This window comes from Hemitrygon akajei, chromosome 20, assembly GCF_048418815.1.
Source record: "Hemitrygon akajei chromosome 20, sHemAka1.3, whole genome shotgun sequence".
Classification (NCBI taxonomy): Eukaryota; Metazoa; Chordata; class Chondrichthyes; order Myliobatiformes; family Dasyatidae; genus Hemitrygon; species Hemitrygon akajei.
In genome coordinates this window covers 24324073-24337636 of record NC_133143.1, presented here as the reverse complement: position 1 = coordinate 24337636, position 13564 = coordinate 24324073, and the positions used below count along the sequence as shown (strand labels likewise).

Sequence of the window (13564 nt, the reverse complement as noted above, 5' to 3'; positions counted from 1 at the left end):
CTGAGAACATCTGTTCCCAATTTATGCTTCCAAGTTCCTGCCTGATAGCTTCATATTTCCCCTTACTCCAATTAAATGTTTTCCTATCTTGTCTCTTCCCACCCCTCTCCAATGCTGTGGTAAAGGAGATAGAATTGTAATCACTATCTCCAAAATGCTCTCCCACTGAGAGACCTGACACCTCACCAGATTCACTTACCAATACCAGAACAATACAGCCTCTCCTCTTGTAGGCTTATCTACATACTGTGTCAGGAAACCTGCCTGAACACACCTAACAATCTTCACCCCATCTAAACCCCTTGCTCTAGGGAGATGCCAATCAATATTGAGGAAATTAAAATCTCCCATGACAACCCTGTTATTATTGCATCTTTCCAGAATCTGTCTCTCTATCTGGTCCTCGATGTCCTTATTGCTATTAGGTGGCCAATAAAAAACATCCAGTAGAGTTATTGACATCTTGCTGTCCTAACTTCCACCCACAGAGACTCAGTAGCCAATCCCTCCGTGACTTACTCCTTTTCTGCAGCCGTGAAACTATCTCTGATCAGCAGTGCCATGCCCCCACCTCTTTTGTCTCCCTCCCTGTCTTTTCTAAAACATCTGAAGCCTGGCACTCTAAGTAACCATTCCTGCCCCTGAGCCATCGAAGTCTCTGTAATGGCCACAACATCATAGCTCCAAGTACTGATCTAAGTTCATCTGCTTTGTTTATGATACTCCTTGCATTAAAATAGACACATCTCAAAGCATTTACTTTTCCTATTTCCTGGCCTACTTCAATATTTATAACAAGACCCAACTGATGCATGAATGAAGATGTGCATTCAGCATTTGAAACTCCAGTGTAGTGGTTAGCAAGACATCTGGACAGGTTTTCATTTAGAGAGGTTGGAAATGCTCCATGTTCTCCTGGGGATCAGGAAAAGAGTATCTAGAAAAGGGACTGCTGGATTCATTCACACATGCAAAGGGTATCAATATGGAATATTGAAAAACATATGCATATTGCTAGTTTTAAAAATTCTTAGTAAGATTCAATGTTCAACTGCCTGCTAGTGTTACAAGAACAGCAGATTCTTTTCTCAAAGACGCAGCTAATTTACACTATGTGACCAAAGTTCTGATAAGAAGATAGTCTGCCAAGAAAAATAATATTTGGCCCAAGATTTCTATCAACTGTTTATAATTAATAAGAATGAAACAAATGTTTATATTTGTACTTAAGCCAAAAATCCACACTTAATGAGAATTTCATGTTAAACACTATAAAGTAGGGTCTTGCACTTTGTTCCTTAAGTACTAGAAATGTGAAAGGGAGATGTTTTTCTAATTGGACTGGTAATTCATTTTAATTGAATTAAGTAGGGTGATTGGTAAAGTAAAATTATTTTGCTTTAGCAAAACTTCCTCACAGATATCAAGTTAAGTCAAGTCATTTTTATTGTCATTTCGACCATAACTGCTGGTACAGTACATAGTAAAAATGAGACAACGTTTTTCAGGACCATGGTGTTACATGACACAGTACAAAAACTTAGATTGAACTATGTGAAAAAAAACAGAGAAAGCTACACTAGACTACAGATCTACACAGGACTGCATAAAATGCACAAAAACAAAAAAATTAATGAAAATCAAATGGGGGGGAGGAGTTTATGTCTGAGTGACCCATAAGCATGTAAATGTTAACTCTTGTGAAGCAACCCATGTCTGCAAAATACACCACACCCTTTATTAGCATGGTTAGTTTCTGCTGACTGCACCCATTTAGAGGCTGTTGCCCATAGCCTTCTTGAACACGCCAGATCTGGGAAGAGATGTAGAAACTATTTGTTGACATTTGTTCAAAACAGCTGCATAACACAGGACTTTGTGGAGGATAGACTGCTCTCAGGGATGTGCTCTGACAAGCTTTACCTGCTGTTGGGAACCATGGTGGAAAATGCATTCTGCTATGCCTAAACTTCAGTGGTATTCTGGAGTAACATACTGTTCATGATCAAGTTTTTCACACTTCTAGGATCCAGGACTATTTGCTGAGGGTAGCACAGAAGTTGGGTGTGTCCACAGCACAGCCACTGTGCTGGACAGCCACAGCTAAGGCACTACGGCTCTGCTTCAATGTACAATAATTAGTTGAAAACCATCTTAAAAACCATACGAGTATATGAATGATTACTCGACAGGTTAATGTAATGTATATCGGATAACTTATGATGGAAAAAGTCATAAATCTCAGACATGCAAATTTTAATGAAATAATTACTGTGTATTTTGAAATTTTAAAAATTGGATTCATTCATTACAATTAATTCCTGGCACATTCTCAGTACCATTCTTCTTACTGCATTGCTTGAAAATTCTAAGCCTTTATGATTGAATTTGAAATGTGTTTTCCTGGAACAGACACAGATAATCAAATAAAGTCTACCTGCAAACTACATATTAAAATATGGATGGAAATTCAGAACAGCCAAAGCAGAGGATAACTAAATGTAAAGTAATTGCCTTATATACAGCACAGAACAAGTTCTTTGGACTGAAAGATTAATACCCAAGATCTATAGATGCTTTCTTACACCCTCAGCAGGACCTCCTGGCAGCCGTCCATTTTAATTCTACTTCCCATTCCCATTCCGACATGTCAGTTCATGGCCTCCTCTACTGCTGCAACGAAGCCACACTCAGGTTGGAGGAGCACCTTATATTCTGCCTGAGTAGCCTTCAATCTGATGGCATGAACATCGATTTCTCAAACTTATGGTAACTGTTCCACCCCCCTTCTCCATCCCCTTTTCTCTCCCTCACCTTATCTCTTTGCCTGCCCATCGCCTCCCTCTGGTGCTCCTCCCCATTCTCCTTCCATGGTCTTCTGTCCTCTCCTGTCAGATTCTCCCTTCTCCGGCCCTTTACTGCTTTCACCTATCAGCTTCCCAGCTCTTCACTTCACCTCTCTCTAGTGAGGGAGAAATCACCTAATTCCAAATTCTGAAAAAGTAGTTAGCGAGGACTGCAACAGTCTTAAGCTAAACACAATGGCAGGTGGAACTTAGTCCTGACAAGTGTGAACTGATGCATTGTAGGGGTCTAATAAGGGTACAACATTTAAATACACAGATTTTGGCCGTGCAGAGATGTATACACCTATCTCATGAATCAGAAATGGGGACTCGGCAGGGATATGGTGGACCAAATGGCCAGTTTCTTTGCTGTGCTGGTATAAAGCCAGCAGGAAATCAATAGCAATGAAGTTGAATCTTTGAATGGCGTTAGCATAGTACACTTTGATCAATAATATCAACAGAGGGAGATCAAGGAACAGTTTTGTTTTTTATCATTGTTTGATATCATTCCACTTATGGTCAACTGAATATTTAATATACTCTCCTAGATGCTGCTATTATGAACACATAGCTTCTACAGAGCTTCGCCAACCAAAAATGCATTCTCCAATCATACTCTGCTGTTGATCTGATGACTGTTCAAAACTTTCCTACTCAAGTGCAATGGCTTGCAACAGATCTTTAAATATAAAGTTATTGTATTCTTTGAAAAGGATTATGATTCTGTCAAAGTAGATTTTTAAAAAAATTAAGATATGATCATTTGGCTGAATGACATGAAAAAAATAGGATCAAGCTCAGATACCTAATTTTGTAGTACAAATTATAAAAGGAAATAACGGTGTAATCAATAGCTTCTGCACTTGGATTTACACTGCTCCTCAAACCATGTCAGAGTTCATTGAAGTTGTCCAAAGCTGGAATTCTGAAACAACTACCTGTCCTTAGATTGACAACCTCATAGAATTTGCAAACCATTGCCATAATAATTAGCAATGTTTCAAGATGTTATATGGAGAAAAACATTCATTTTTAGTTTAGAGAACTAAAGTGTTCTTTGATTATTTCTCAACAGTTTTGTTAAATATTTACCAATTTATTTAAGAGGCAATGTGGTAACATTCAATCCGAAGAAGAATTACACAGCCATTTGATTTGAACACAGATGTTAAAAAGCAATTGTTCTCTCTTCTTGACAGGTATAAACTTTTTCAGTTCCTTTGCTCATAACTTCTACAGTTATAAACTCAAGTATTTTCCATCAGCTATTTATTTCTCTTTTTCTCACCACATATCAAAATAAATGTAACAACTTCCAGAATATTTTCAAACGCTTTATAAAAGTTCCTCTTTTCACCTTCCTCAGACATTTAGTTCACATATAACAAATAAACTGTCAAACAAAATCATTGTGATTATATTCTGAGAGTGGACAAACTGGAACTATTACCTTCTCTATAGGTTACCATGTGCAAAGCCAGTTAGACCATTCCATTCTTTTCTAACTAAAGGAGACAATCTACAGCAGTAAAAGCCTAATAATGCCATTGACATAGACTACCAGATACACCTGGATTCCCAAAAGGCAAACTGCAAATTTTGGCTGGCTGTACAAACAACTTTGCACCAGGTTTCCAGAACTTCTGGATTTAAACATGTACCTTAAATTATAACTATATTTATTAGTTATGCACATTATTGCAACTACTAAACTTTCATAAACAACACAGGTGCAGTTATAGGCAACAGTGGGCATTGACAGCTGAAGGATGGCATTTTTGAAGTTATGTTTTTAAATTTATGATTCAATTTACAAATACTCTTGCTGTTGCATGAAAATGCAATCAAGCTTTACTTATAAATGGAAATAAGATTAACTACAACTGAACACCAGTTTCATGATAACCACCTGTATTTACACTAACACATCCCAAATGCTAGAGGAACTCAGCAGATCAAGCAGCATCTAAGGAGAGGAGTAAACAGTCAACATTTTGGTCCTGATGAAGGATCTTGGTCTGAAATGCAACTCTTTATTCCTCTCCATAGATGCTGCCTGACCTGCTGAGTTCCTCCAGCAAAGTGTGTGAGTTAATCTGGATTTCCAGCATCTGTAGAATCTCTTATGTGGATCACTTGTATTTATATAGCATCTCCTCACGTTGCCATGCAAACATATGTTTAAGTAATACACAGTATATTAAACTAATCAGAGGATGAAGCTTCACAGGTTTCTGCCTTGCCTATTCAGAATGCAGCACAGTTCCATCAGATTCCCTTATAACCTTCCTGAAATACATGTTTGTAACGATGAAATTTATTTAACTTCTTCAAAAGACTAATAGCAGGAACTCTAACACTATGATATTACTTGAAACACTTCACAATAGCTTTTGTCCTGCCTTTATATCTTATTTTAATGCAAAGTGCAATTTATGTTAGCAGCAATAACTTAAGACAGCAGCAGGGAACAATGCCATGATGCCCAGTGGATATAAGGCATCATATTAAATTTTATACTACCACAATAGCCAAGTAAAACAGGACACTAGGGTTTAGTGTTTGATGGCCAGTATTCACTGCTGAGGTGCCCAAGATTAACAAAAAAAAAATCATTTTGAGGCCAACAACTAACCTAAGTAACTGTTCCAGTGTCATAATCCCCCTTTCTGATTACCATCAAGTGACACCAGCTAGAAAGTGAACTTAAATAGGCATTATGTAAGGATATTTACAATATTGCAAAGAACTTCTAGTTTGCCACCTGCAGTACACACATCATTTTAGTTCATCAGGGTAAGTACAAGATACACTGTATGAACAATTAAATCTGATACACTGCAAAGCACACAGCATCTTTTCTCAGAAGTACAATAACAAATCATTATCCCCATCTTGAATAATTCATTCAATGTCCAATTCATGCCAAGCTGTCAATCTGCCTAGTCCCTCAAGCTGCATCTGAACCATAGCCCTCCATACTCTTCCCATCCATGTATATCCACACTTATCTTAAAACGTTGCAATCAAACCCACGTCCATCACTTATGCTGGCACAGCTAGTTTCAAACTCTTAACCACACTCTGAGTGAAGAATTTTCCTCTCTGGTTCACCTTAAATGTCACCTTTCACCCTTAACCTATGACCTCTAGTTCTAGTCTCACCCAATCTCATTGCAAAAAACCTTATCTATACCTCTCATAATTTTGTACACCTCTAACAAATCTCCCCTCATTCTTCTACGCTCCAGGAAATAAAGTCCTACCTTATTCAACCTTTCCTTATAAATCAAATCCTCAAGTCCAGACAACAACCTTATAAATTTTCTCTGCACTCTATCTTACTGATATCTTTCCCATAATAGGTGACCCAAAACTGCACACGATACTCCAAATATGGTCTTACCATTGCCTTATACAACTTCAAAATAACATCAGAATTTCTGGACTCAGTACTCTGAATCATGAAGGCCAATGTCCCAAAAGTTCTCTTTATGACCTTATCTACCTGTGATGCCACTTTCAAGAAGCTATGAATCTGTATTCCCAGATACCTTTGTTCTACCACAATCCTCTGTGCCATGCCATTCACTGATTAAGACCTATCCTGGTTATTCGCCCAAAGTGCAAGATATCAAATTTGTCTGCATTAAATTCCATCTGCCATTTTTCAGCTCAATCTTCCAGATGGCCCAGATACTGCTCCTCTGATAGCATTGTTGAATTTTACCTTGGAATGATTGGATGGCTCTGTCTACCAGCTCTTCCACAGAGTAACTGGCCAAGTCTCCTCTTGCATGTTTAGTTTTGCAGTATGTACAAGCATTCAGGCATCTGGAATAATACGAGAAGTACAAATTTCAATCTAAATAATCTCCAAATTCAAGATCGTGAAAGGAAAATAGGAGGTTGAAAGTTATTTCTCATTTACTTTCGACAAATAATTTTAATTTCTTTGCTGGACCAAGAAATTTATTTTTCACTGCTATTAGAAAGATAGCAAGCTGATTAACTCTTAATCAAGTTAAATGTTACTCCCCTCCCATTGCCCCTTATGCACCTGCATAAACCACATCAGAAAAGTGTAGGCATTTTTCTCTCCATTTCTTGAGGGTAAGTATGTTTCAGGCTGAAAGAATGATGGCCAAGTTTATACAATTATACTCAAGCAACTCATGCATCCCATTATTTATACTGATCTGCTTGATAAGCATTAAGTGCTGTAATTTCCATTTTTTGGCATTTTGTATAAAACAGACAAACTATAAAGTACACATAACTGACAATGTGAAATAAGGTCAAAGAATGAACATTTTCTTAAATATCAGTTTAAGAGTTTGTGTCCTAGTACATATTTATGAATCCTGTGACCACTTGTATGGAACACCCTTATTTAATAATACAATATTAACTTCAGATTTTTGTGCCTCTGATGAACATTACAAGTTAAACAAACATCTAAAGAATTTATAAACATTTTAACTGAAACATGAAAGTAAGAGATTCAGTCCCAATTAAGGGTCTCATCCCGAAATGTTGACTGCTCATTTCCCTCCATAGCTGCTGCCTGACCTGCTGAGTTCCTCCTGCACTTTGCTGTGTGTTCACAGAAACATAGTGGCACACACACTGCATCATCCTCAACAAACTTGACTATATTCATCTTTTATCTTAGTCATTTCCACTTATTCTTTCCATGAAAAGGGAAAAGTGAAGCTTAAAGTGGTTACTTACTGTTTCTATCAAACAAAGAAAATGCTAAAATATTTATCTATAAAATGCCAATATTTAGGAATGAGAGAATGTTTTCTGAAAATTAACACATAAATGGTCAGATTTTAAAGTACTGAACATAAAATAGTTTCAACTGAATTATATTTGTGGCTTGTGTTAAAATAATTCCACCTGCAGGCAATCTGCTGTAGGCTGACTGGTCTCCAGTTTAAATGTTCATGCTCACATCCTAAAATTCAAACAGATCTTCCCAAACCAGAATCCCTGGATGAACCAGATTTACTGTTTGCTAGACTAGAACTATGCCATTCAAGACCAGAAATCCATAATCCTACATGACATACAGGAATGGCCTATGAAAGGCCCACTGTGAAAGCAAAAAGACAATTACGAGTGCTGTACGGTTTGCATGGCATTAATTTCAATAAGGCAAAAGCTTGCAGCATAATTAACAGTGTTGCTTCACACCCCAATGAGCTCAACACTTTTAATGTACACTTTGAAAGGGAGAATAATACTACATGTACGACTCCCCAACAGCATCTAGTGACCCTGAACCCTTGCAAGACAGCAGGCCCTGATGGTGTACCTGACTTGGGACTGAAAATCTGGTTGACCAACTGGATGTAGTGTTCAAAGACATCTCCAGCTTCTCACTACTATGATCTGAGTTCAAAAAGGTAACAATCATTCTACTGCCTAAGAGCAGGTGAGCTGCCTCAATTACTGTCGCCTGGTAGCACTCAAACCTATCATAACAAAAACCCGGGAGGTTGGTCATGGCTAGAATTAACACCGGCCTGAGCAAGGACATGGACCCAATATAATTCACCTACCACTACCGCAGGCCTATAGAGAACACAATCTCACTGGCTCTCCACTCTTCCTAATCAACCGCAAACCATTATCAATGGCAGTTTGGCATTCAACACCATCAATATTAATAACTAAGTTTCAAAGCCTGGACCTCTGCACCATCCTCTTCAAATGCATCCTCAACTTCCTCACTGTGAGACCATCGTCAGTGCATCTTGCTGACAAATAACACACGAGTACCTCAAGGATCATGCTTAACCCACTGCTCCACTCTGTCTATATTCATGACTGCAAGGCTAAATAGAGCTCACACAATCAAGCTTACCAACAAGAAACGGAGCAGATGGTCAGATAAGCCAGTTTTCGATCTCTAGTACACCATGGACATCTACCTTTCACCACGTACACATGAAGGCCGGCGACGTGCTGAGCTGTGAAAGGCTGATGCCTCTTAATTCTGCACAATTAAGGCTAATACCTTCCCACCTGTCTTCTTTTTCTGCCTTAATAACCTTCAGACCTTAAAATCAAATCTGGTATTAGCTAAGTGATTTATCCAGTCACCTTTTTTTAAAACTATTTTAATTAATTAATAGTGTAACTTACAGAATTTGACTTAATCCTGATTTGCCATGACCCTGGTACAAAGTATCACAGCCTCTACCACTACCTACCACATGTGTGACTCAGGTTTGATATTAAGCAGATTAAAAGATCCATACTCCTGCTTAACTCCACTGGTAACCAACCTTTCCTTGAAGATTTAAGTACAATTCACTTGCAAAGCAATGAAAGTCAGTGGCCACAATGTTTGCAAGCTTAAATTCCTAAAAATAGATCAAAATGATTTTACACAATGAAGCAGAACTGATCTTTGATTGATCAGCTTTGCCATCCCCCTCCACAGTGCCTGGAATTTCTGTCCACCAATCATTGCCACTAGAGAAGCAATTTTTGTTACTGATATACACAGTTATAATTAACTTTCCTTAAAATTTGTTTTTCTGTCTGCACTCCCAGCATGTGCCAAGTACCCAAATGTGCTGCGAAGTTATCAAATCCTATCAGCTTTGTTCTAGAAAATTTGACAGGTGAGAAATTATTTATTCTCAGTATCTCCAACATATGTTAACAAAATTCACATCGGAGGGAAGTTTTTATGGTTTATACTTGAAAGCTGTTGATTTAGACATATGCAGTTCTCTTTCCATGGAGAGGTTACGTATAGCAATAGCATTTTGGTTAACCTCTCATACTTATAAAGATAAGCTTTAGTTGTCTGATGTACATCAAAACAAATGATGAAATGCATCATTTTGCATCAAATATAATCAGCGAAGATTGTGCTGGGAAGTCCATTGGTAACCCATGCCCCACACACCAACATAGCATATTTTTATCCTCAAATGCTTTCTTTGGAAATGAGTAAAATCTTAATACTAACACAGGTGTCAACCAATAATAGAAGTAAAATCCGGATATCTTACAGATATCTGCATCCACAAGGCTGGGGGACATAAAAACAAAATCAACTTAAATAACTGCCAGTATTCCCGACTAGTTCATAAGTGCTAACTCTGCCGGATTAGCCACTAAGAGTCACAAGCATAAGTGTAAAAATCAACCTATATTAAACAATGATCCCTGCTTTAACAGTGTAATTTGAAATCAGCAGCAATTTGCATTTCAGTGAACCTGCTCAAACTCAAAGCCCTGTGGTGAAATTAAACTCAAGAGTAAGCAGAAACCAACAGGTCTTAAGGATTCACTGTAACAACGTGAGGTTATAGCTTTGGAGTTAAAAGGTGGAAGCTGACCCCAACTCCTACTGGTTCACATTGAAAAGACGTGAGAATGCTGAGAATAGGAGAGTAAATAACGAAGGCTTCACTGCTCGTGGGAATCGTACATCAGAATTAACACAACTGCATGTCTCACAAACACACCCACCTCAATTCCAGAACTGGTAAATGATCACCTTGCATTTACAAACAATGGCAAACTTACCCAATGTGGTTATTTCTTCACTAAAGTGCAATCAAAGGCTGAATACAAAATAGTATTTCTCTAAATGAGTGATGGATATCTAAAACAAGTGGTAGATTGAATTACAACATTTAAAACATATTTAGACAGATACTTGGATAGGAACAGTGTGTGCAGCCTAAAGCAGGCAAATAAGATTAGCATAGACAGTTGGCATAGATGAAGAGTCCCAGAAAGGCCCTTTTCTGTGCCACAGGTTTTGTGATTCTATGTCACCCCAGATACAATGTTGTGCTTTGAAATTAGGACTGCAATCACTAAAATTAAAATGGAAAATAGATCTATCAGTTAATTACAAAAATTCAAAAAATGAAAACAACTGTCTGTCACAGTTCCACAATACAGAATGGTCAATAAATTACACACACACACACACACACACACACACACACACACACACACACACACACACACACACACACACACACACACACACACACACACACACACACACACACACACACTCACTCGTCCCTCCGAATATATCACCAACCCAATACTAAAAGTGAGAGCCTGTTTTAAGGAACTAATTGTGGACTTCAGGAAGAGAAAGTGGAGGGAACACACACCAGTCCTCATCGAGGGATGAGAAGTGGAAAGGGTGAGCAATTTCAAATTCCTGGGTGTCAGCATCTCTGATGATCTATCCTGGGTCCAACAAATTGATGCAGAACAACAGCAGCTATATTTCATTAGAAATTTGAGGAGAATTGATATATCATCAAAGACACTCACAAATGTCCACACATGTACCGTGGAGAGCATTATAACTTGTTGCATCACCGCCTAGTATGCAGGGGCTGCTGCACAGCATCGGAAAAAGCAGCAGAAAGTTGTAAACTCAGCCTGGACACCAGCCTCCCCAGTAACACGGACACCTCCAAAAGGTATTGCCTCAAAAGGCTGCATCCATCATTAAGGACCCCTGTCGCCCAGGATAAGTCCTCTTCTTATTGCTACCATCAAGGAGCAAGTACAAGAGCCTGAAGAGACACACCTTTCCCTCCACCATCAGATTTCTGAATGGACAATGAATCCATGAAAGCTACCTCAGTATTTTTCCCCTCTCTCTTTGCACTACTTATTCAATGTAATTTTCTTTTTTATATATACTACTTATTGTAATTTATAACTTTTATTATTATGTATTGGAAAGTACTGCTGTCACAAAACAACAAATGTTATGGCATATGCCAGTGATACTAAACCTGATTCTGATTCTGAAATGAGGGTCTGGTGTTCTATGATGCAAATCTTTTTGCAACTAAATCTAAAAGGACCCTATAAGATGTTAACTACCACAACATGGTTGGCAACACAAATCAAATTCCCATGATTAAGTACAATTAGTAAATTACAACACCCTAAGTACCTGTTCTAAAATCAATCTTTCCTTTAAAGGATGTCAAATACTGAAAGCAACAAGGGAGTAGAAATTAAGGAAACTCACAGCATTCTCAACAATCCCATTCCCAAGTATATCCCTGGAACACATTTGCTCTTACATGCCCATGCAAGAACCAACCAGCACATCCTGAGATGTGGGAGAAAACTCAAGTGACAGGGAGAATGTGTAAACTTCACACAAACAAATCCCAAGGTCAAGATTGAACCAGGGACAAATGAGCCATGAGTTACCACCACTGCCCACTGGCCTTCCTGACCCTTTCTTCTAGAACAGGGGTTCTCAACCTGGGGTCCAAGGACCCCTTGCTTAATGGTATTTGGTCCACGGCATAAAAAAGTTTGGGAATCCCTGTTCTAGAAGAAACATAATTCACATTGTCAAAGTCATAACGATTCTGTGTTCTACCTAGCTAAAATTTCCAAACCAAGTTCACTACAAGAAAATTATTCCAGTAATATTACTTTTCAATAGATCAGCAAAAAAACTGATTTCTGTATTAGCAGAAGGGGTTAAAATGCAGCATGCAAATTATGTCTGTACTCAAAAACTCTATTCAGAGTTGCAAAGTGAAATGAAGTGAATCTGTGCGGCATTTGGAAGACCTTTGGTGGGCAGCTCGGCTAAGCCAGTGGGCGGTGTTAACAATGATGTCAATCATGCTGAAAGGGAGCCAACAATGACTAGACCCCAAGTACAGCAAGACCTTTGGAACACCAAGGAACTGCAAATGGTCTGACAGCCTTGGCAAGACTTGCCCCATTAAAAATTAAGAGAGTGAAAACATGCAAGCGTGATGATGGGGATGATGGACCATCCAGAGACAGAGAAGCAGTTTCAGCGACAGGTTACTATCGATGCAATGCTCCTCAGACAGGATGAAGAGGTCAATACTCCCCAATGCCATTAGGCTTTACAATTCTACCGCCAGGACTTAAGAACTTTTTAAAAAGCTATTATTAATGCTTTTTGAGATAGTGATTTAGATGCATATCATATTTTTTTTACTGAGTTAAGTATTGTATGTAATTAGTTTTGCTACAACAAGTGTATGGGACATTGGAAAAAAGTTGAATTTCCCCATGGGGATGAATAAAGTATCTATCTATCTATCTATCTATGAAAGGAAGCAGGAACCCCTGAGAGCTCAGTGGGAAGGTTCTTACCAAGTACTGCTGCCAGTTACCAATTCACCAGTTAAGGTAAAAGGTAAAAATAAGTGGACACACGCCAGCCACTCTAAGTGAGCTAAAGTGACTCCAGATTAAGTACTGTTGGAAGATTTAAAGCACAAATATAATTATTGGACATTTTTATTAGACATTATCATAATCTGCATTTTTTGTGTTTATTTAAAAGCGATTACTCTTAATTTTCAGATGTGATTCTGCCAGTGTCTTATAGAATCATAAAGGCGGGCTGTTAGAAACCACTGCTTTTTTTAAAATAATACTTTTCATTGGATTTGTACTTTTTAATAAACTCATATTTTTCACACACACACTGGCAAAAAGCAGTATAACATTTTGTCACCTTTCTCATTTTTCATTGGCTATGTATAAGCACATTATCCCCATGATGTAACTGTTTTAATTATGTAGCCTATTAATTCAATGCTACGAAAGGAATTTTCTTAATCTCATCTATAAAAGTAATAAATTTTTCAGAAGCGCCATCTCTTACTTCTCTTATATTTCTTTTAATCCTTTGTCTC

The 13564-nt window shown here is 38.0% G+C and overlaps 1 protein-coding gene across 2 annotated transcripts in view; it reads right to left on the bottom strand.

Annotated features, from left to right (window-relative positions):
- The window catches only part of cdkal1 (CDK5 regulatory subunit associated protein 1-like 1), a 508040-nt gene that overhangs the window by 351202 nt on the left and 143274 nt on the right, over positions 1 to 13564 (bottom strand). For both annotated transcript variants that reach the window (XM_073024019.1, XM_073024017.1), the window contains exon 8: positions 6580 to 6683. In XM_073024019.1, the coding sequence (XP_072880120.1) occupies positions 6580 to 6683 (104 nt within the window). The remainder of the gene's footprint in view (positions 1 to 6579; positions 6684 to 13564) is intronic.